Here is a 24,119-nt window from a genome sequence, read left to right as displayed (position 1 = left end):
GAACAATGTTTCTCCGAAATTATATTTTATTTAATAGCTTTAAGTGAGATAAATACGATCGATCTCTAAATAGATCATTTGTAGGGATTTTCGAGTTTAAAATTTAAAATTTATGTAATAAAACACTTGCCAAACCAGTTGCATCAAAATACATACTAGAAGCGAATTTTTAAATATCCGAATATTAGCAAACATTAAATATTCTAGATCTCGAGAACTTGCCAAATAGCAGTTATCGGAATTGTTGTAATACTCTTAATATCGCGTTTGCAGGTATGTAGCGATCAGAATCATTATTAGTGGTTAAATAAGTGATTATGTTAAATAAGTCGAAACACAGGTAAATTAATGGTATAGAAAATATTTTCATTTTTCGCTTAGACTATTTTTTATTTAATTACGTTAATTAGCTTTTCACAGATTTGAAATAACATAACTTTAATTGTTTCAGAGAGGAAAATTTAAAAAAAGTGACAAAAAATAAAATTTTTAAAAATACTAATTTAGAGGAGCTTATTCTTGTTTGCACCGAGTAATCATAAATACTCATACATCTAAAACGAACGTATCCCTAACTCAAAACCTTTCTATGTTATTTTTGAGCTGTAGGTAACTTTAATTTTAAATATTCTTCAAAATTTCTCGGTGCGATAAATCAGGATAGTTCGGGCTCAAATTGATATATCCAATAATTTCATTTCCTTGTTAATAGATATATATTTCCATACAAATCATAATATTGTTCTTACGTATTATTAATAATTATTTTTAAACGCGCATTGAAAAATGCTAGCATATTTTAATATAAAATACTGTAATTTTCTTAATTTACAGTTGGAGGGCCCTGAGCACTTAAAAAAAATAAAAAAATAATTAATTCATACATAAACTTAATAAAAAGATCAATGAAAAAATACCAAAAACTATAGATTTAAATACTCTATTTCAGTTCGATCTAATAATCATTTAGTGATAAAAAAAGGAATTTTCAAAAAGAATAGATTGGGAAAAGGTTTCTTTTAGATGAAAATTTAATGATTTTATTGTTCTTAAAAATAAAACACTTTCGATTTTTCGTAATATGATATAATATTATTTTTTATTATCCACGCATTAAAATGATGCACGCAAGGCAAGCACACTGCAGCGTGCATAAAACGGCCTTTACGATGCACATTAAGATACTAAGAAAAGATATATCAGAAATTCTGGCATGTCTAAACATTTTGAAAAATTTATTCCACTTCTTGATGCCTGAAAACAATAATTAGTTGAAATATTGTTGTACTTTTAATAAAAAATATTGTATAATATTCGTGTGTAAGCACCTTTAATATGGCAAAACACGAAGCAACGCATGGTTTAAAGGCCTTTTTATATTATATTATGACGTACTGTTATAACATTTGACCAACTAACCTTTGATTATTGTTTTCTACCGGGTGTCCGTTTTTGCGATCCGAAATCCCGCAGGTGTCGTAATGTCGAGTTTTTTATTTTAAGTGGACCCCAACACACGCACTTTTTACTATAGCACATTGTTGCTGATTGCCTTCGCAATTTTAAGAATTCCACTTTTCTACTGTTTTCGGGATGTTGCCGTTGAAATATCAGAATTATTGCACTTTCAAGAATCGCAACTTTCAAACGGTTCGGAGTCGGAAAGAAGTTCTTTTCGTATTTTCATTTTCTTTTCGTGACGAATTTGAATGGCCAATGTAATAGGTGTCAAAATTTTAGAATTTAAGTATATATCAAATTATAAAAAATGTGCCACAAATTAGAATCAAGCAAGGAGAAAGTCTTTCACCTCTTGCGTAGCGTTTCGAAGCTACGATCCTCGAAAGTGCCAAAACCATTCATTTTCATCCAATTATTTAGTTTGACACGTCTTAGTTGAAAAAAACACATGCAAATTGCTTACTAATTTAATCTTTATCCAATTTTTTGAAGATTATAGAACATCCTTCTTTTAAAGGGTTTCCCAAGTCCACTTTTTCAAGTAATACCACTAAACCTCTTCGATTGTTTACGAAACTGTTGTGAAGTTATTTTTTAATGATAAGTTTATAGACTTTATGCAGCTGACCCAGCGTAAAATGTACATTGTGTACAAATATTTTTATAGTTGCGTTGTATAGAATAAATGCGTTTACACAAATATTTATATTGTAAATGTTCTCGAAAGTGTAATATTGTGAACGATGTCAGAAAAATGTATTGTAAATAAAAAGAGTTGAATAAAGATGTTAGAAAGCCGCAAATCGGATTTTTGCCCCGTCCCCGACCTTATTTATCTTCATCACTGTATGCCAAATATAATTTATTTTACATCTATCTGGTGTCAGGTGAGCAGCTAAACGCCTCTACTGAATTTATCTACAACCACATCGAGGATCTCAGTATAGGGAGCAGCTTCAGTTCGGCTAGTAGGGCGTCACCTACACCCTCTGTTGGTGATGGCCAACTGTTACATTTTCCTGGAGATTCCAGTGCTTCAATGTAAGCCAAAAAAAAAGGCAAAATCGGTGCTGCCGCGAAAAAAACTGGCTTTTACAACATATAGGAATTTATTTATATACTTGCATAACATATCACAAACGGACAATAATGGAGGTTTGAAAAATTGATTGCTCATAGTATGGAAACTGTTAAACATTAAATTGTTGTAAAGGCCTGTTTTGGGTAATTGTATCAAGATGAAATAAATTTCTGGAACCAATTAGGCTCGCTTCTTAAGAGTTTTACATACCTACTAATACCAATCGAGTGCTTTATGTGATACATAGTTTTTTTTAACGTCCCTCCAAAAGCTAACGTTGACCAATAAGAGAATGGCTTAATTGATATAATTTGGCTGTGTGTGATAAATAAACAATTTGCTTATTTTGGGGTAACAAATGAGCTTTTCAGCCGACAGTAAATGCTGCGACTACTAGTAAACCTGTAGATAATTTTCTTAATATGTAGATGTAATATTACATCTTTAAGGGACAATTGAATGTAAAAATGCAAATTTTTTCTGTTCCTCAGTCTTCCTCAATCGGATTGTAAGATGTTTGACCCTTGCCACATATCTTCGGGCATTAAAGCTTCTTCCTACTGTTGCTTACTTTAAAATTCTTTTTGTTGTAATTTTTTAAATTAAAAATAAAACCACATGTAAGCAAATTGACCATTTAGATACAACAAATGGCGTCATGTACATGATCTTCCTTCCAGATTCACAATCCTTTTTGTGCGTCCCATATTTTGCATATTTACATTTAACCTACTTCTTATTATAACTTAAGTCATTATTACTTAGTTGTTTACTCATATATCCATAGGAATAATTAATTGTGTAACTGGAGAAACGAACGCATTAAGATACAACTTAATTCGAGTCACACCGTCATGGCTAGGGACCTAGCATTGGGTTGTGGATTTCAGTAAAGGAAAAACGAATTTATTAAAAATATTTGTATTATGTACTGTTTGATATAGGTTCTACAGCATTTGTGAAACGGCTTGATAACTAATATTCACTATGATGATAACAACCAAGGGAATTTTGTAAACTCTTTAATAGGTACAAATGTGGAAAAACTCTTTTTCAAGAAGTTCCTTATGGAAATTATCAGTTGTGATGTTTCTGAAACTAATGGAATGACTTGTCGTCGATTAAAATAACATTTACCCTTGTCAGGCCTACGGTAATGTAGACCCAGCAAGTCATTCTTAGGGCACATGCGCACTAAGCGGGAACCAATGACGCAGCCAGGCGTCCGATTAACCGCATGCGATAAAAATGTATGTTAACTTACTACGTATTTTCATAGCCTACTCACCTTGAAAACAAGAATCCGACAGCAATCGGGTTCCTACAATATTCTTAGACGTTTCTAAACATTTCCGAAAGTTCCTGTTCGGGCCAGTTCGGGTGTTTTCAGCATTTTCGAAAAACTTGCTTGCTGTGATTTCGATGTACAACGTTCCGCCTTGGATCAGTTCAAGTTTTATATGAACTGACCCAAGACTAAATATTTTTCTTCAGTTCAATCCGTGTTTCTGCAACATTTCCGAAAAACTCGTTCGGAACAATTCTGGTTTCTGAGCAAGTCTTATGTCAGTTAGGTAAGTAGTATGCGAATGTAATTCCTCAATGTGTTTAAATTTCTCTTCAAAGTATCTTGTCAAATTAGTTCGGATTTCTTTCACATTTCTCAACGTTCATTCAATTTTTCAAATAAAAAATTTATGAGAAATTTGCTCAGTACAATTCAGATTTTCTCAACGTTCCTAGGTGTTTAGCTTCAATCGGCTTAGGTTTTTTAAACATTTTCCTTGAAGTCAAATTGAGTTTTTTCAACATTTTGCTTTGGACCAGTTAAATTTTTAGGTTTTAAACATTTCTAAATATCCCTTCGTAACAGTTCTGGTTATGCATTTTTCACAATTCCCAATTCAATATAATAAATTTTCACGTGATTTCCAACATCTAATAACTCCGACAGACCTGATTTACTTTCATTACATCCTAATAACATCCAATGACTTAAAATGGTTTCACGATTTCCCATAAGTAACTTATAGTTTTTCCAGGTTTGCCATATTTGCATGTCAATTTCTCTCTTTATATATTCAACAAATAAAAATGATTGATTCCTTTATTCGGGTCCCAAGCCAAACTTACAATCTCAAAAGCTGTATTAGTGATATTATTCTTGATTTTTCCAGTCAGGATCAAAACAAATATGTGATACAAGGGCAGAAGTGTGATTATATTTAAATATTACGTTATTGTAGCCTACATGTATGTATTACGTATGTTGTCGGATAGTGGTAAGATGTTTTAGGTAAATAGTAGAATCAATTTTTTTTCTTTATCATTTCGAGAGTATGATCAAACTCAATAGGTAAGTACAATAGCCAATAGCAGCAGGGTACCTTATGTGAATGTGAATGGCTGTCAAAAAGACAGATCAATGTGTAGAATATACTTCTTTACATGGTAATAATATACGCACCTCTTTTAAAGAATTCCTACAGATTAATTTATTTTTATCAACTTATTTATCAATACCAGACTTCCTCTAAACAGTCGTGAATTCAAACATCAGTTGATGTTATTTGTAATCATTACAAATTATTATATTAGATAATTCTTTATATTAGATAAGTTTACTGTTATGGGCTGAGAATAAGTCGTTTATTTGCATCAAGAAATTTTTTGTTTGAAGGGATATCAATTTTTTAATATGCAATATAAAGGGTAGTTTTTTCTAGACTGAATATTGCTATAAACTTTGTTGTTTTAAATCGACATAATACTAGCCAAGTTTTTCACTTTATCAGTATAATAAGTATCTACCTTATTCTAATCTATGTAATATGTGTAAATTTGTAAGGGATGATTTTAAACGCCGCGCGCCGATTCGCTTAATCTGACACGAAATGTAAAATTTGGAGAAAATTAAATTGTTTTGGTTAGGTACTACTTATAAATAAAAGTCATGCGTAGGTAGATTCGTTATTTTGTAATAGAAATTTTGTACTGGAAATAAAAATATAACAGCATAATCATCATATTGGATTTCACTTATCATCAGACTTTCCTCCAGCCGTTAATTAACTTTCTTCTCAGTTTTTTCATGAGATCAGCAAGTTGCGGGCGGTCCGCAAGATTTAGATCTTCTTTGGGATCTATTAAGTGATCATACAATTCTCGTGCGTAGACCTTAAAATGCAAACCCAAAAGTATCATAAATCATTAAATTTTCTACCGCAATACCTTATTCCATTTAATAGAAAAATTTGTAGAATTAAATTTCACCCATTCACAATATCTATACCGTTTGGTTTTAATCGAGTACCCCATGATCTGGATTTCTTTTAAGCGAGGTTTGTCGCTATTTGGGTGCAATGTTGGATAAAATCCGGGTCTAGGATATTGAGTAAAAATTGCAGATTTTCCGTTATGATTCTGAAATAATCGATAAATTAAATTGAATGAAGGTAAAAAAGAACCAATTTTTATATTACAAAAGTTTTTTATTTGCGCTGTATTATGCTTATATTTACGCGATTTTTTGTTATGCATTACGGTTATACATACATGTATTTATGTGTACATGTGTGCTTATAACAAAACTAGGTTTATTGCATTATACAGTGTGTCCGGGTTAAGAATTTACCATTCTTGTTAAATCTTTATTTCTTGGCCGATTTTCACGTTTTTTTTTTTTTGTTAATTAGATATTCAAAATACGCATCTGTCTAGTGGGTACGATGACTCTTCACTCATAGTCATGGTCAACTGCGTCCATTTTTATGGAATCAAATTTCTAAAAGTACTATTAAGGCCTTTTTTAGGATAAAAATGAAGCGAGATTTTCAAATAGAATGATCTAAAACTCATCTGTACCAATTCTCATTTTTCTGCTACACAGGGTATTTTTTTGAGCCGCGTTTCTCCTTCCAGGTAAAAAAAATGTATAATTGAAGTCCAAATTATAAAAGAAATATATTATTTTGGTCAATTTTTATTGTTGAATAGTAAATTTTTAAAACTGAGGAGACCCCCTTCAGATTATATTTTTTTCGGAAGGACCACTCGTCTTAATATCGATTTTTCAGCTCAAACAGATCAACACGTAGTTTTGCGATAATACGTCACTCGGAAGTGACGTTTTGGATCTAGAAACAAAAGAATAATACTTCCGCTATCAGTTTTAATGGTGTCTCCGTGTTTCCTTTCATGTCGGTCGCGAAAATTTTCAAATTTTAATCGAAAATGTGCGAAAAATGTATGCGGCCCCGAAAGATTAATTAAATAGAAACGTAATGAGTGTTCATATAGCATTGTGCTCGGTTAAAAATGGATAAAAATCGCTCTTTTGGATTCGATTTTATTTTCCATATCCTAAAATAGCGTCTTGGCGTTCGGATCTCTGAAGCTGTACGATCCCCGAGTAGCATACCTGGAACTAAGTACCGTGTCGAAAATAAATAATAACTGAAATTTCTCTTGTCAATGGTTGAGGAATGGTACTTTTTTCGACAAAATTTCAAAAGGATCAAAATTTCAGAATGCTTATATGTGGTAAATGACCAGTGTTTGATCATTGTACCTAATTTAATCTTCCTTAATTTTATTTTCTGTGTTGGTGACTACTCTAAGTGGTTTTTGTCACTGTTTATGTCACGCTGTATATTATTTTGTTTCGCGTATCGTTTCCATGGTTATAACGGTGAGCTGTGCATTCGCAAAATAATGTATAAAATTATTCGAACGTTTGGAGGCCATTGTATCGTTGCTATCATTCGGCCTATGACTCGTACCTTTGTAAAAGGCAGTATCGCGACATGATGCTTATGACTATTTTTTATAAGAAATTTACATTTTTTGGATCACATATATCATTCAGCCCTTCAAGTTGTTAAGTTTTAACAGACTGAGACAAAATGTTAAGGTTGGCAGTGGCTTTATTTTTATTATATATGTATATAATTTTTTATTATATGTATATGAACACGATGTATGGAATTCCAAATCAGTATTGTTCTCGAAAAACCTCTGATTTCTTTTTCGATTAAGTTCTCTTTGCAATAAGAAATTAATTTTTTGTTCTGTTAGTGTATGTTCGCATAATAAAACTACCGCCTTGAATTCACAACTTTTCTCCCATTTTACTAAATCTGGAAACATCGCAAGCACCTTATCTAAGACCGATCAGCTATACCTTTACAAAAGGCAGGTCGTACCGATATCACTTCGTAGGTGATTCACTCGAACGTTAGCGCGAGTTATATAGATACATAATAATATTCCCATTTTATTAATTATTGCTAGTATATCAAATAGCGCTTCATTGCTTTTAACTACTATCTTTGTTCGCTTTAGCAGACTAGACACTTTTAGTCCTATAAAACTGTTTTTAAGTAGTACGTAGCTGATTTTTCTCTGTTGTGATTCCTAGGGTAGTCGTGGTGCTTCTAATAGTTTTTTAAAAATAAGTTTGTTTGAACATCAAACGTAACTCGCGGTGATGAACAAGACGTTCGTGATGCTCGCTGCACTGATAATCTGGATAATTGGGTTTTCTTCTGTTCTAAAAACTCGTGAAGTACGTCGTTAGTATATTCATAGCTTAGTGAGTGAAAGTAGATGTAGCTGACGTAATTCTGGCTCACCCTTTTGATGCCTAGGGGTGAGTTGTGATAGTTGTTTCTTGTGGTTCACAGTTAACTTTTTTTAAGTCAGTGAGTACTATGTAATTCGAATTTTAGTTGGAAGTCGAAGTTATTTCTAATTTTGGCTCTTCGGGAAGATACTTAGGATCATCTTAGGACGTAGCCGAAGAATTATATTACAACTTGAGCTGTTTCGAAGTTTTAAAAGTTTTTTTGTGTTTCAGGTCTCAACTGTGTACGTCTCTGCTTCGAATCAAAATTAATTCGAAACTCGAAGTGTTTTAAAGATTTTTTTTATCAGGAATTAACGTTGATTAATATGATGTATATAAATATGATATTGTATGTACATATATCCACATACTAAACCACCCCAGAAAAGTTACTAAATTTACTTGGTGATTCTTAAGTTTTCATTTTTCTTTTTTGACATCTATATTTACTTATTAGCTGGCACGCTGCAGTAGAGTGATGAAAAGAAAAATTAGTCGTGCCATTATTTAATTTTTACCTTCTATATAGTGTGCTCTCTTGAAGTGTTATATTAATTGGAAAAATCCAATAAATTAAAGTGGCTGTTAAGTTTATTAAGGAAGTAAAGACAATCACATGTTTTGAAGATTTTCATCAAACCACAAATTCTATTTTACTTTTTATACCTCACTTTATAGTTCCTTTCAGAAAAAGTTTGAAGGTATGTATTTCCCAAAACACTAATAAAAGTATTGAACATGTAGTTGACATTCAACTCTTGCTCTATAAGATGTTAGAAAGTAGCGTCCAGAATGCTGTAGAACGGAAATGAGTATCTGTGTTATAGACCTAGATGTTTTCTCAGCATTACTAGAGAATACCAAATTTGTACCCACAATCAGACATTTCAAAATTTAACATAGATCAGACATGTCAGCCTCAGCCACACTTACCTTCTTCACATACATCCACAGTCACTAAAATATTATCTAAACAAGTTATTTACATCATTGTTTCATGTACAGTTTGCTCGAAATCAAAAGACTTCACCAAATAATAAAACCTGCATTTGAGGTACTTCATTGTCAAAGAGAATGTTAGTAGCCAACAACGATGCTACCTACAAACTAGTCAAAGCTTAACAGCGTCCAAAAAGAAGTTCAAATGGCCAGCAGGTGGGCAGTATGAAAGTAAAATATACAGTTTCATAGATCTCATTCTAGTACAATATTTAAAATACTTCTCCATGTTAAACGTTCACTATGTTGACTACAAAAACGTCCAAAACATAAAGTAGAACATCACATGAATCTGTTAAGGTACATTGTACACTATTGTGGTTCGTAAAGGGCTTGTTCGAAGAAACGTGAGAGACAACTTAGATACTACTTTAGACACTCTATGAGTGTCATGGACCATATGGGGTAATAATTAGCAAATTTGCTGATAGTTATTATCCCGAAACACAGTTTCCAACTATTTTAATTACATTCTATTATAAATAAAGTAATAACAACAATTTTTCCACAAAAGTCAAAGCAAACGTTTTTGTGGTTATAATTAAACAGATGAATGAAACGGTTGGAATAGTTTGTCTCTCTTGACTTGTACGACCGGGGAATTCGAGATAAGGATAGATAGATGATGTGTTCGATTCAGGTCGAGGATCCATCTTGTATTACATATATTCACGTTTTTATCTAGCTTTCGTCTTGGTATTTTCGTTCTCTGTCTTATTTGCGGTGACCGACTGTCTTCCTTTCGGTCTGGGCTATCTTTTTAATAAGTAGAACATCCCCTTTAACTGGCGTTAAATCATTTGACATTGGAATGTCTGGAATTTAGGTCAGTAGGTGAGGTTCTTGGAAGCGCCACTTTTTTTTTGTTTATTAAAGAAGCGTGACCTTTTAAATTTTTGAAGGGCATTTAAAAACATTTGAATTTTTTAAGAAAACTAAAAGAGATAAATATATAAAACCTTATATTATTAGAATCAGCTTAAAGAGGGCTAACTGATAAATATATGAAATATACATGCCCCTTTACAAGAACAAGTACTTGGATTTACATACCGAAATCTGAGAGTTGTAAAAAAAATCATGTTTCTTCAGAAATCTATATAAGAACAGACAAAAGAACACGCAATTGCAGCAATTTTTCATTATTTTGAAGATGACTTATTGTTCGGCAGGAGAAATTGGATAAATCGGTAAGTACTTAATTCCTCAATATCACCATTTTGTACAATCTGATGTATTTGCGTTTGTTCCCGCACATTTTAACCGGTTCAAACAAAGTTCTTTCCTATTTAGGCTTTCTGTTTGTTTTTTTTTATTGTGTCTTCGCCTCATCACCACGACCATCAATATTTTGTTTATTCCTTTGGAGATGCCCGTGACGTTCAAAAAACATTTTAATTAGCAGTATTCGCCGACTAATTTAGGTCCTGTGTAAGCTTAAAATTGCCAAAAAGATGTTGCCCATCGGAATAAGATTTGTCGAGCTCGAATGATGATTATAAAGTTTTTTGCCATGATTGAAAATTTCGAAACATTCAAATACATATTATATCAGGACTATTTTTCTCTCAACAATTTTTGGCACATTCCTCGATGTTTGAAAAAGTCATGAAACTTACCTGGCGTTTCTTCAAAGCATCAATCATCAGCTTCATTAAACTCTTTCCCTCTGTACATATATTATATAGTTCAGTGGAAGGGCATTGTTGCAATGATTCAGAAACTGCTGTTAAATCAACTAATGTGGGAAACAAATCTACCAGTTCAACAAGAGCATTAATTTTTTTTTTTTTGGTAGAAAGACGAGGAACCTGGATGATCAACGGGACTCTGGTAGCCTCCTCAAAGTTACTGAACTTTGAAAATTCTCCATGTTGTCCTAAAGACCAACCTACAATAGTTCTATTTTTAAAATATTTGACTAATTATTTAGGTTTAGATAATAAACCGTGATCTCCCGTCAAAACTATAATTGTGTTGTCAAAGTCCACTTCTTTTAAAAGTTTACCAATCAGTTCATCTACATAACTAACTGAAGCATAATAGGCTTGGATAATCTTTTTTACAATATCATCATTCATTGGTCCATAAGGAAAGGAAATTTTTAGTTTTCTCATGTCATCCCTAGAACGAACATCAGTCCAAGGATTCCAAGCTACGTTTGGAAGTGATGGGGGTCTCATTCGGTTTACAGGCAAAGAAATGTTTGACAATGGATGGAAGTCTTGAAATTAATAAATTTATATGAATAGCCATAAATGAGTATAAACATACCCAAAAAATGTTGTGGGAACTTTAATGGGATATGAGGTTTATGAAAACCAACAGCAAGAAAATATGGGGGATTGCTGATGTTCCTTTTGTGATCGTGTAAAAATTTCACTGCCTCATTTTTCGATTCTAAAAAGTTAAAATTATATCACTTTTAGTAAAAGTAGGAGATAAGTTTACTTTTTACCTATGTCAGGCAGAGTTGCCATAGGTTGATACTCAGTAATCACTGGACATATCAAATTTGCAGACTGTGAGCCATCTTGGTTTATACACACTTTTGCATTTTTGATCTTTATTGTCTTTGGATGAAATGGTCTCTGACTCCAACTATAAGGTTGATCATCCGTAAAATTTGATGATATGCCTTTAAGAAAAATCTTATCTTCAAATTTGTTCTGGAAGTAAATCTGGAATACGTAAGGCAGTCATTTCTTACCGGGATGAAAAACTTTTCCAATAGAATGAGAATGGTATCCCCGTTCTTTAAAATATTGTGGCATGGTAGTGAAGTTGCCCACTACATCCCTCCAGTAGCTATAAAAGTCATAAAGGTGTAGTGTATCGGGCCTACGACTTGTAAGGAAAGAATTCCGGCTTGGCGCACATAAAGCTTGCTAAAACTTCAAGTTGGGTATGATGAAATATTGTTATGTGTGGTCAGTGTTACCTGAGCAAAACTCTGAGTGAATACAAAGCTTTTTGAGGCAATTTTATCGATGTTAGGGGTGTACGCCTGAGAATCCCCGTAACACCCCAACGCGGGTTTCAAATCATCTACGATAAGAAATAAAACGTTTGGCCGGTAACCATAAGAACTTTTAAGGAGAAAGAGTAATAATATGTGTAAAATAAATTTATCTGGGCTCATTTAGGTACTTCTATGGGAAATCAGAGAAGCATACAACGTAACAATGTGAAACCATATAACTAACCTCAAATGCGTTTACTCTGCTATAATGTTCGGTATATGTATTCAGCAGCTGATTGTAATAAGAAACGGCTTTTTCATATGTATGCATCAGGTTCCCCTTTACAATAAATTAATTATGCGTTTAGTCAACAACTTTGTTAGTTTAAATTTATGGTGCACTCTATTTTGAAGTGATAAAAACATTTAAATTAGAAAGGGCGTAATAACATACATTTTTATGCAAGGAAAAACTACTTATCTAATTACATATCTATTTATTCCGCTCCATTAAATTTCATTTTTGTTAACTTGGGAGTAAAGGTTTGCATTGTCACTGGCTCAGTGGATAAACTTATCTTACTAGCTCTTGAATATTTTTTGCTCTTTGTCAGCACTCAAAAAATTGTTTCAACTTTAGCGATTTATTTGATAAATAAATAATGGAAATTTTAGAACGGGACGCGAGATATCGACGATACCACTGAACCTGTAGGTAAGCAGAGAAAAAACTACAAAAATGTTGGCGAACTCGTTAATTATAGATTTCTTGAACAAAAATAATACGATTTCTAGAATATCATTTTCCATTTTCCAGTTTTTCATTCAATATACAAGGCGCCAAAGATATATTTTAAAAAATGTCTAATAATTCAAGGAATTCTCAATATGTTAATTTAACATAAATATTTGGTGCTCTCCTTTAATATAGAATATCTTATTGTAGATAAAAGACAATGCCACTGTTTTTCAAACCGTTTATTACCAAATTATTATTAAATTGATTTTCTAATATATTGTTTGTCACAACCGCCTTATATTCCCATAACATCATTAATATCCTTGACATCACCTTTTCCTCAGAGATACGCCATTCGTATAAATGCATATAAAACGTAGAGTATGGTACATAGTGATCGTCACTTCTTTCGATTTCCCCGCCATGGATTAGTGTCTCATTTAACGAAAAAGGGTTTCAAGACTTCAAAGAAAGGTGCTACATCCACTTATTATAGATTATTAATGTCATATAGAGTAATTTTGTGAGTTATAATTTTATTCCGACATTTCATAAAGTTTTCATACATATACGTATAAGTATAAGTAGCTCATTAATCATATTATCATATTAACATATATGTATAAGTAGCCTGCTATCTTTAGGTATTTTTATGGTACTACCTAATTACCTATTGAAGACCTAAACTTTTTGTGAGAATCACCCAATATCGATTTGACATTATTTTAAAAACTTTATTCGCTCTATAATCACGCCCCTATTCATTATTATTTTGTCGACTACCAAACGGTATCCATAGAAATGCTTTTACTACATTTACAAACAGTCCTACGTTGTTTTGTTTCAGCTTAAGTTAAATTGAATTTCATTTTTTACACCAAATATCAAGAATTTTTCTATATCTTTACAATTTTCATATTTTTCACGGAGAAACTATGAGCGGTGGTTCTGGCAAGTTTTCAGAAGCATTTATTAATAACTGTCAAACGTGTGAAAAAATAAGATTCGACTACAAATTGATCGAAGATCACAACACTGAGTCCAACTATTCCAGCTATTTTGATAATGAAAGTTCCTCTTTGGCTGATTCCCTAGATTTGCAAAAAACCGTGGCAAATTTGGATCCAATGCAATTAAATTTAAACCAGACTAAATGCGAAAAAAGCATCAGGACTAGCTCTCGAACACAGGCTTCAGTTAATTTGCCTCAGAACAAAACCTTTTCAGCGGACAAAATTAGAGAAATTGAACGGGGAAATGCCATGCTAGTAAACAAGATACTGTACCATCATAGAAGACCCAACCAGTACAAAATGAGTGCTGCTTGTTTATCTAAAGTAACCAGTTCGGAGATTAATAGAAGGAGACATCAGGAAAAGATAATCAGAGAGAACGAGGTATGTCCAGGATCATTAAAAATGTTTATTTTCAAGCACTTGGATATTCTAAGAATTATTTTTAGAGGAACTGAAAATCTTTACACATAAGTGTTGAGAATGTTCATTAGCATTTCAAATATCGTAGTCAAACACTTACCAAAAGAATTATAACTAAAAATGAGAGCCAAGATTTTAAATATTTACAATGATATCGTTTTTATTCCGTTTTAGAATTCTAGAGTAACTTGTAAAAATAATTTTCGAATTACCGATCTTTCGAAATTATATTGCCCAAGATATATTAAGTATCAAGAGTAATAAGGAAATTTTACTGGCCAAAGTTTTACTCTCAATTTCTCGGGACCAGTAAAACCTTTATTAAGCCGGATTTATAAATTCGACGTTGAACTTTGGCACTAAAAGATTAATTTAATTTAATTTAATTGGCTCATTTGTACCGAGTGACAACAGAAGTGGGTACACTGTGGAACTTAATTAATTTTTTGAAGAATTATGCGATTTTAAACTGTGAACTATGTTGCTGTTATTTTTTTTTATCATATTTTTGAATTTTTGGTGTCAAAATGTGCATTACTATTAATGTAGGTGTATAGTTCACTTAAATTAAGTTTTTTTTTGGAAAAAAAGTCAAATTTGGGTTAAAATAACTGTTGAAAAACAAAAAATATTCAGATTTAGTATTTGTAAAACATTAAAGAGGAGGGAAAGGGTCTAAGATTTTTGATGTGGTATGGTTATAAATTTATCAACATATTTGCAATCACATTTTAAATGATATTAATTGTTAAATTATGTAAATACGTTGCAGATTTTACTAAAGAAGATCCAGTCTGTAAAATCGGCTGTAAGATACCCGTAATGTTTACTCAGGAATGACGACGTACTACTTAGTGAAAGTTTGTATCCAGACAGGCCCCGTAATTTTTATAAAGAAAAATCACCTCAATCAAACTTATACAATTTTGAGTATTTATCTATTAATAATTGTTATAATAAAATAAGATAATAAAGTGGTTTTTATAAGAGCCTATGTTGGACTTTAATAAAAGGTAATCATTAAAAAAAGCTCCAACTAATTATTAAAATATCAGACCCTTGTTTTGAATAAATAATTCATTTATTATCTATGATTGTCAATGTTAGGTACTTCAAGGTAATGGTACATGGTAAAGGGTGGGAATGGAATGCATCGTTTTATTGTTTTAGTCGTAAAAAAAAATCATTTTGATCCGCAATTTCTAAATAAACCAAATTTGCCGATAACATCTGCAAAATTCCTACTTTTGCTGAATCTAAATCTCGTTGTAACGGAGGATTTATCGGAACTTAGTTTTTTTAAAAACCTGCCAGAAATAAGTATAGAAATTATTAAGTAGAAATGATTAAAGGGAAATCGCCAACTACTTTTTTATATGAACTGTCTCTGAAACAATAGTAGAGGGCAAAAAATCCAGTAATTCAGTTAAACTTTCTCCATACAAAACTTGTTTGTTTTCAGGGGTAAAAGTAATTTTTTGAATTATGTAAATCGGAAATAAGTAAGAAGGTTTTTGGGTACAATAAATTAATTTAATATATCTGTTTTTGTTTTATCACTGTCTATTATGTATAGACACTAGACTGTATATCACGAATTCTGATACTCTTCTATATCAAAAAAGCATACTGAAAAAAACGTGTTGATGCACCTCGCCCGCACCAAATAAAATGTGAAAACAATAACATTTTCGTTTGCTTGTTTACTTTTATACAGGGTGTTAAAAAAAAGATTCAGGAATGAAGGGTGGGATTCCTTGGCCCATTCTAAGAAAAAAAGTTCCTATTAACACGAGTCCGCAAACGCACAGTTTTCGAGATACAGGGTGTTAAAAAAAAACATTGACCTTATGCTTCTGCATTAATCTAAATGTACATTTTAAAAGCCTTCGGGTAACCCAGAAACAAATATATAAGAAATGCACACCTCTGGCCAGTAGCGCTTGAAGCCGCGTACTAAGGACAACACATCAGGCTGAGAATACTGTGGACACATAGATCTAATAGCCTATCACCGTATAGTTCAGGTTAGTGGTAACTATTTTTGGACCTCTGTTACCGTCGCATGTTTGAACACTGATTTAACCAACGTGAATTTCCAAAAAATCTATATACAGCTGTAATTTTCTGAACGATATTTTAACAATTTGTAGAGAATTTAGCGAATTATTGAAATGAAACACCGCAATATCCCTGAGAATCTCTGTCGTAAGTCGTTTATTGTTAATATCATAGATAAGTTATTAATTTTTGCGAGTTACAGCGATAATTGAATGCAAAGTCTTCTCGAAATTTAGGGCAAGAAAAACAACTGTTTCCCAATGTACTTTTTCATGTTATTACTTTTATTTCACACTTAATACATAATATTTGTAATATATTAAATATAGATAAAAACAGACATTTGGTAATGGTACCCCCCCCCCCCCCCCCCCCCATCACCCAGAACCCAAATCAACATCACAATGGAAGAATATTAACAATTTCTTCAATGGTTTTTTTATACTCCAAATTATTATTATTCGCGAATTCCATATCCCATGGACTAAAATCATCGAGATCACATTCGGACACTACATCATCGACACCTAAAAAATGACATTGCGCCGTGCTACAATTCAACTAAATATGGGACATTACAGTATAAACTATTTCTCAAAGGTTTGGAAATTAATTCAAGGCATCCACTTTTGGATTTTACTTAATTTTTTGGTTTTAATATCAAGGCAAATTTTTGGTAGAACTCCAGAAGACAATTGTAAAGACCTGCACAGTACAAGGTGTAAACTTACCACTTGTAAAAATCCAACCTCGAGCCTTTCGTACTTCCAAATCAGCATAAATTCTGATTATTTTAATACTGCTGTAGTTGTCTTTAAACCACTTAATATCACTTTTTCTTCTGATGTCACTTACTATCCAAATGTCTTTCTGCGGAGCTAAAAATACAAATAGAATTGCAAAAGTCAAGTAGATTTTGTAATGAAACTTGGAACGATAAACACAGGAACTACTTATGAAGTATTTCATTTCACTGTTAAATAATACACTTTAATTCAGGTTAAAAAAATTAAAAGTTCGGTTAACGAAATACATATTAACGTGGTAATTTGACCAAGAGGGAGTTTACAACTATTGTAAAGTTCTTAAGTACTAAGACAGGGCTATTATGCATATGATAGGCATATTACGACTAGGAGTTAATTATTGGTTAATTTATTGTCTATCTTTTTAGAGTGTGACATTTTATTGAATAGCAAAATGGGTCTTCTATTGATATGTTGCAGTTATACCGATTTAGCGAAACGGGGTAGTACTTAAATTCTTGTTCTTATAAAGAAAAGGGGTGAAAGTTTTATTATACAGAGCCACATCTTTTTGAAAGTAATAGATACTGAAATCTAGCTATGCCGGGCATATGACTAAAAAATAGTGATGTACATGGGCCTAGCATAAGGGTACATTACAATTTTAAAGCAGGAGATGTATCTCCTGCCTTAAATGCACATACATACCTATCACTCTTAATCTATAATGTGGTAATGTCTGGCTTGCGAAATATATTTTTGTTTTATCGATTCTATTCATTAAATCATTTGCTTTTGCTGTAAATACTGTGGTACTTACCTGATTTGCAAGCTGCTTTGCAGAAGTATCCTGGATCTTTTCTTCGAATATCGTCACTCCAATTTATCATATCTTGTCTGTATTTCTCTTTATAAAGATCACTACTCATTAGTTTATCCCATATTAGATTATGGTTTGTTGCATAAAGCTGTTTCAGAGGTCCCGATATTCTTATTAAATTACATTTATTCTCACCAATTCTATAAATGATGTTACGGTGGGTATTAAGCTGATAGTGCCTCAACTAAACTTAACTACTAGGAAGGCCCTTTCAGAACACTTTGTTTTTAAAGCATTTTGTCCCATTTTATAAGAATATTAAAAAAGTTAAAACTGTCAGGACAAATGAAAAAATTCAAATAATTGCGACCTGTTATTCGAGAATTTAGGATAAAGTTATATTGGTTAATTAGATACAATATTTAAATCTGTCAAACTTAAAATACAATTTATTCAACATAGTAATTATTTAATTGTGAAATGGGCAAGTGTAACAGCATAAAATGATTTATATTAATGATTTAAGATGAAAGATTGCTCCAGTGTGGTTTAGTAGTTAAATAATTTGAATTAAAATATTTATCTAATAACAATAAAAATGGAGTATACAATAGATTTTCACTAGTTCCAGTGAAAATAATATTCACCCAGTCAATTATATAAACTTATGTAGATAACGATTTTAAAAGGAAATTAATAGATTTTTAGGATTTCAGTAGTTAAGGCCACTTCAACACACAACACTTTTTACAGATTTTACCCTGTTCTTAAAAGTATATTATAAAAGCAAATATTTCAATAATTCTACTCTGTTTTTAAATTAGTTTCACAACTATATAAAGTCTGATGAAGTCAGTCCAGAGACGATGTTAAAGCTACTTTATTTAATAAAGTTTTCAGTTGTTCCAAAATACCTAGATTGGGACAATGGATATTAAAAGTACTAAAATCAAATGGAGCAGCTTTTATTAACATATTCATATGAAACCTACTGTCTCCATAACAACAAGGAACTTAAAACATTATATTCTTAAAAGTCAAATATGCAATAATTTTGAATCACATGACCTCCTTTTATAGGTACCAATATTGGTTCTGCATGAATTAAAGTAAATTGTTTACTCAAAACCATACCACCAGCTAATACTACTTACGTGGCTTTTAGCTTTTCACACAGGAAATCCTTTCCACATTTTCGTTTTCCACTAAATAACAAAATTATTTTGGGTTGTGCCATCTTACTAAAGCTCAAATTTTACGCAATCTTCATTAGACGATTTTCATCTTGTTAATTTAAAGTACACTGGGAAGAATTGGTAATGAGTTGAGAAATTAACGGGACTTGATTCTTTAAAAAAATTGTAAAGATTATTTTAATTTTAAATTCTCCCTCCATCACCTTTTGTTTATAATTTATAACCTAACATCAAATGTCAAAATGCTAAACAAAAACAGTAATGTCATAAAACAAGTGACAAGTCCAAAAAAAAAGGTGTCCTTTTAGGAACTTATTGGATCCGACACTGTTGCACTTCGATTTTAGTAGCTTTTGGATTCAATTTCACTATTGACGTTTTATAAATAAATAAAATAAATAAACAATAGTTATTAAAGAGTACATAAATAATGTGGCCAATTCCCATGCTGAAAAATTGCCATAAAAATAGAAATACAAGACTATTTGTTTTGTTGCCGGGTTTTAGGTGAATTTGTAAAAGCAGCGTAATCTGTTTTTACTTTGTAATATATGTAACATTTCTGTTTGAAAATTCTGTAATGTGGCCCGAAGATACACACTTTACAGAGGAGTACCATTGTAAAAGTTCTCCTGAATCTAGCAGTGATATTTCTTTTGCCACAGGTGAGACTCATTTACCCCCCTAAATACCCCTTTGCTTATACCGTACTATCACCTGTTTCAGATACCTTTGATATCTCTGATGATGACTTTATGTCGCAGTTGTCCTCTACACTAGACATACCATTACTTCATGAAGATGAAATGGCTGTACTAAATTCTTTTATTAGTAAAGAATTCAATGATTCATCTGACATTTTCATGGCTAACAGTATGGATGTTAAGCAAGATTTCAATTTTTTAAATGACGAATTAAAAATATCACAAAAAAGCTCAACAAATCATTCACCTCAGGGTTCAGATGGTCAAGAAGAACTTTCATATTTGGATTATTTAAGACTTCTTGGGGAGGATGAGCTAGATTTAAAGTCAGAGGTACATTCCGAAGAGTCATTTTCATCCAGCAATTCATTGGAGCCCTCAACACCTCCTCCCATTGCAATTTCAAACAACACTCCACCACCAGTATTTTTCCCTTGGAATATTTCACCAAAGAAAGAGATTGATGTTGATGTTAAGCCAATTAATTCTACAATACAAGTGGTGCCACAAAGTACAAAACCATTGAAGGTTCCTATTAAACGGGTCCCAATTCAACCAAAGGCACCTTATATTGTACCCTCAAAAGCACATAATATAGTCCTTATTAATAATATAAAGAGTGGTTTTCCAAATACAACTGCAAAGAATAGCAAAGTGGTTCCAAATAAAATTGCTTCAAATATTGTGATTTTAGACAGTATTCCTATTAACAGTTTCAAAACAATAAATCCAACTGTGACTCCTACTGTTTCTAATGTAAATAAATCTGTTACCATTCCGAGTTTGTCTGTTAGACCAAATATGCAAGTGGACCCAAGAGTCCTAAAGAGGCAAGAGCGAAAGATTAAAAATCGGGAATCTGCAAGTATGTCTAGGAAAAAGAAAAAGGATTATTTGAATTCGTTAGAAGAACTGGTTCAGCGTACAACACAGGAAAACAAGAAACTGAAAGAGGTAAAAATTTACTACTTTACTGCATTTTTTATGTTTTTTTTTACTTAGATAACCAATTACCTTTTTCAGGAAAATGCCTCACTTAAAGAAAGATTATCATTGTATGAGAATACCAACAAATCTTCATTCAACATTTCAAGCAAAACCACCAAACCAGCTGTATTTTTGTGTGCATTTTTACTAGTTGTGGGTCTCAATTTCAATATAAGGGGGTAAATACAGTTTCTAAGTTATAGGATTAGTATAGGATGTCTTAAATTAGAATTGCCAAACTTTACCTCCAAAAGTAATGCTTTTCTATACAGGCCCACTCTCAGCACAGGGAAAACTACTGCAGATAGATATTGATTTAAAAATTTTTTCAGCTGTCATATTAGAAAAAAATATGCTTTTTTGACATAGAAGTGACTGAAGTTTTGCCATTGTATTTTGGGACACCCTTAATGTATTGTATACCATGTGTACCCAGATAGGTGAAATGACTTTTGTAACGGGTAAACATTTTCGCTGTAAATTTGAATTTCAGTCAAGAATTTTTTACCAGTCCTTTTGCCTATCTGAGAACAAGATTTTTTCCTCTATAATATAAAACTAAAGGTTGAATATTGCGTTAACCTCCACTGATTAAATATTTTAGTAATTCTTTTACAACTAAATCCAGCAAGGTAAACACAGAAAATAGCGATTACCCCAAATTATCGGGGCATTATAGTAGAAACCTTCTTTGGAGTAGCGGCGATAACACAAATAGGAATAACACTTATTTTTCACCTTTAACTATGTGTCCGGCTTCGATCAATCAGACCGAAAGTGCAAGAGTGCTGTTAGAGTTAGAAAGGTGAGATAACAAATGTTAAGTCAAAAATTTCTTAAAATTAAGGATTTGACCGTATGCCACAAAAAAATAAAGATCCCCTTTTTTTCACAAGACTCTAATCCTCCATTAAAATTCTTAAAATTCATGCAAACCGCTTCTTCAAATATCAGGTGGATAGGCAAGCCGGATTCGCCTAAATTCGCACCAATTCCTGAAAAACCGTCCAGCCAAAAACCGAAATGGAGGCGTAAGAAATTACGCCTCGATTCATCTCTTGCTCAAGTCAGGAAACGCCAACTGTATGGTCCTGAAAACGACGTTAGAAATGGGATTCAAGTCTTCAGTCCTAAACCTGATCAATTGTATTCAGAGTTTTACCAGGCCATAAATAGAAGGGATGATACATTTTACGTAGTGTCTTTCAGCGAGCAACACATGCTCCTTCCAGCGTTGTATCACAATAACACTAGAAGGCCAAAGATGTCACTTCTTATTCCCTCTGTTTACCCTAATGGTGCGTTTGATTGAATATGTTATTCTGTACTACTATTTGGAATTTATAATTTTTGTAGATACTACAAGTTATATTCCATTGATGCAAATTGACTGTGAAGTTTTGGACACGAAATTAGTTAACGTAAAATATGGGTCCATACCTAGGCCTTACAGACAATACGAGAACGTTACTAAAGAGGAGGAAGATAAGAGAAGCGCTGATAACACCACGCATTATACCAATAAAACGAAAGCGTATAAGCCGTATTTTTTGTCTAAAATCCCGTTGGAAGCTGTTGATATAGATGTTAATTAATTATTTACAGGGTCTTCAGGTTAGTTCTGTGGTTTCCCAAGACTACAAAAATGTTTTTATTGTTTATTATGAAACTGAAATCCTACTTAATTCGCTAAGCCTTGATTGCAAGTGGTAAATTCTGTACTTTTTTGTACTGATAACTGACTTTGATACATTCCTATAAATTCAAATTAGATCATTGAATAATAGTATAAGCAGTTGCCAAATGTTAGCGCTGAAACTAGGGCTATTGTCAATCATTAATTAGCATAAAGAATTGATCATCAAAATGATCCTAAATGGGTATGAAGGGCAATGCCCCTGTCATGGTTAGTCATTTTCACCTTTTTGAAAGTGGCTTTAGACAATGTACCTATAGTGACCATCTTCAATTATGATTTATTTTCACTACGTTTGGGAATGCTTTATTATATGACTTGTATATACTCCGTTGTCCTTAGAAGCACGTTAATAAAGTTAATTCTGTTAATTTTTCTATTTATATGTCCTTACTTACACAATAAAATGTGTATGTTTTTATTTATCGCTCATTTGGGCCTTCAGCAATAAACAGCTGTACTTGTTTTTTTTATGCAGGTATCTTCGCTATCAATTATTTTTTTAATTTTGTTTGCTTAGTACAACATTATGATTAGATTCTGACCTAATTATTATTTTCACTGTTATAGCCGTATTGTGATAATATTATTGCAATATATAATAAGTGTGAGTGTGTTATGTTTGGTTAATGGTGACGGCTGTAAAAATATTTCTTGATAGACTTTTATATGTATGTGCAGTAACACCATTTGATAATATAATTCAAATACATAGTCACATAATTTACTGGGTATTTCGCAAACAAACGGCGCAAATTTAAGCAAATCGCTTCAATTTCGAAATACGGGGTGTTCAAGTTTAGAAAAAGATACCTCTTCCTTGAAATATTCCTAAATTTAATAGCACTTTTGAGGAGTGTCTTTTAGATATACCAGGCTTCATCCAGAGATTTTAGGAGCGTGCTCATGAAGCTGGTTTTTAACTTGATTAATTAATGAAATTAACGTTTTAAAATTTACCAATTAGGTGAATGTAATCTTTTACATAACTGGTTAAACTCTCGAAAATACTAGAGATTTTTCAACACCCTGTATATCGGAAATGCAGCGATTCCAGGTATATGTTTACAGAAATTTTTTTCTTATTTTCCCCAAGAAATATTTCCTTAAGAGAGATGTGGGAAAACCCGTGGGGAATAACACTCTCGATAATATGCGATTCGGTTGCATATATTAATTAAACCTATTGTAATATTAACTGTGATTAAATTTAAAAAAAACAGTGATACAGTCTTTATTCATTAAACCTGAAAAGATCAATTGAGTTTTGGTTTGATTACTGAATGATCAGGTTTTCCGATTATTATTGATTCTCCCTGCTATTTAGTTATAAGTTTCGATCGAACTTCAGACTGCAAAAGAATTCTCAGAAAATAAATAAGAACATAAAATTTTATTCATACCAAAGTATCTATGGAAGAAAAAGTTTCGTGATTTCACTGAAATCGAAGCGGTAATATTGACTTACCTGCTCAAATTTTTATTAAGTATTGAAGGAGTACATACATTTTGCCCAAATTAACTTTCCGGGTGAGGTGATGCGTATAATGATCATTCGGCGAAAACGAGATGACCCTAAAATTTTAGAAGTATGGAACGACATAC

At 32.1% G+C, this 24,119-nt stretch overlaps 4 protein-coding genes and 1 long non-coding RNA gene across 8 annotated transcripts in view; 3 read left to right on the top strand and 2 right to left on the bottom strand.

Moving 5' to 3' along the window:
* Window positions 1-3,944: 3,944 nt before the first annotated feature.
* Ids (iduronate 2-sulfatase) lies at window positions 3,945-12,310 on the bottom strand. 3 transcript variants are annotated; one of them, XM_066390388.1, is made up of 8 exons: window positions 12,109-12,310; window positions 11,878-12,055; window positions 11,626-11,805; window positions 11,442-11,567; window positions 11,116-11,391; window positions 10,787-11,058; window positions 5,774-5,965; window positions 3,945-5,719 (listed from the first exon to the last, which is right to left on the bottom strand). In XM_066390388.1, the coding sequence occupies exons 1-8, from the start codon at window positions 12,307-12,309 to the stop codon at window positions 5,588-5,590; spliced, it is 1,557 nt and encodes a 518-aa protein (XP_066246485.1). In that variant the 5' UTR covers window position 12,310; the 3' UTR covers window positions 3,945-5,587. The 3 variants fall into 3 exon arrangements, with proteins under 3 accessions (XP_066246485.1, XP_066246487.1, XP_066246486.1); XM_066390390.1 differs by having other exon boundaries at window positions 3,947-5,719; window positions 11,878-12,061; window positions 12,109-12,222; XM_066390389.1 differs by lacking the exons at window positions 3,945-5,719; window positions 5,774-5,965 and adding an exon at window positions 9,718-9,982.
* Window positions 10,116-11,392, top strand: LOC136409106 (uncharacterized). Its single transcript, XR_010752152.1, has 2 exons — window positions 10,116-10,357; window positions 10,966-11,392. It is a non-coding gene; the product is annotated as an uncharacterized lncRNA (long non-coding RNA).
* A 1,478-nt stretch (window positions 12,311-13,788) lies between the features above and the next one.
* Window positions 13,789-15,311, top strand: LOC136408941 (cilia- and flagella-associated protein 97-like). The gene is made up of 2 exons (XM_066390165.1): window positions 13,789-14,265; window positions 15,077-15,311. Exons 1-2 carry the CDS (start codon window positions 13,804-13,806, stop codon window positions 15,125-15,127), a joined length of 513 nt encoding a protein of 170 aa, XP_066246262.1. The 5' UTR covers window positions 13,789-13,803; the 3' UTR covers window positions 15,128-15,311.
* A 1,437-nt stretch (window positions 15,312-16,748) lies between these two features.
* On the bottom strand, window positions 16,749-19,287 carry Pmvk (Phosphomevalonate kinase). Its single transcript, XM_066390066.1, has 4 exons — window positions 19,086-19,287; window positions 17,932-18,131; window positions 17,097-17,243; window positions 16,749-16,892 (listed from the first exon to the last, which is right to left on the bottom strand). Exons 1-4 carry the CDS (start codon window positions 19,166-19,168, stop codon window positions 16,765-16,767), a joined length of 558 nt encoding a protein of 185 aa, XP_066246163.1. The 5' UTR covers window positions 19,169-19,287; the 3' UTR covers window positions 16,749-16,764.
* Window positions 19,288-19,502: 215 nt separating this feature from the next.
* The window catches only part of Atf6 (bZIP_ATF6 domain-containing protein ATf6), an 83,978-nt gene continuing 79,361 nt past the window's right edge, over window positions 19,503-24,119 (top strand). The window contains exons 1-6 of one of the 2 annotated variants that reach the window (XR_010752146.1): window positions 19,503-19,792; window positions 19,854-20,785; window positions 20,855-20,997; window positions 21,423-21,623; window positions 21,773-22,116; window positions 22,175-22,604. Coding sequence is in view for 1 of the 2 variants with exons in the window: in XM_066390377.1 (XP_066246474.1) it covers window positions 19,708-19,792; window positions 19,854-20,785; window positions 20,855-20,997; window positions 21,423-21,623; window positions 21,773-22,116; window positions 22,175-22,413 (1,944 nt within the window). In the remaining variant the exon portion in view is untranslated. Of the gene's footprint in view, window positions 19,793-19,853; window positions 20,786-20,854; window positions 20,998-21,422; window positions 21,624-21,772; window positions 22,117-22,174; window positions 23,173-24,119 lie in introns of those variants that run through there. The other variant, XM_066390377.1, reaches the window with a different exon arrangement.

This window comes from Euwallacea similis, chromosome 5, assembly GCF_039881205.1.
Source record: "Euwallacea similis isolate ESF13 chromosome 5, ESF131.1, whole genome shotgun sequence".
Taxonomy (NCBI): domain Eukaryota; kingdom Metazoa; phylum Arthropoda; class Insecta; order Coleoptera; family Curculionidae; genus Euwallacea; species Euwallacea similis.
The sequence above is the reverse complement of the archived record's forward strand: the minus strand, read 5'-3'. Positions and strand labels throughout refer to the sequence as shown.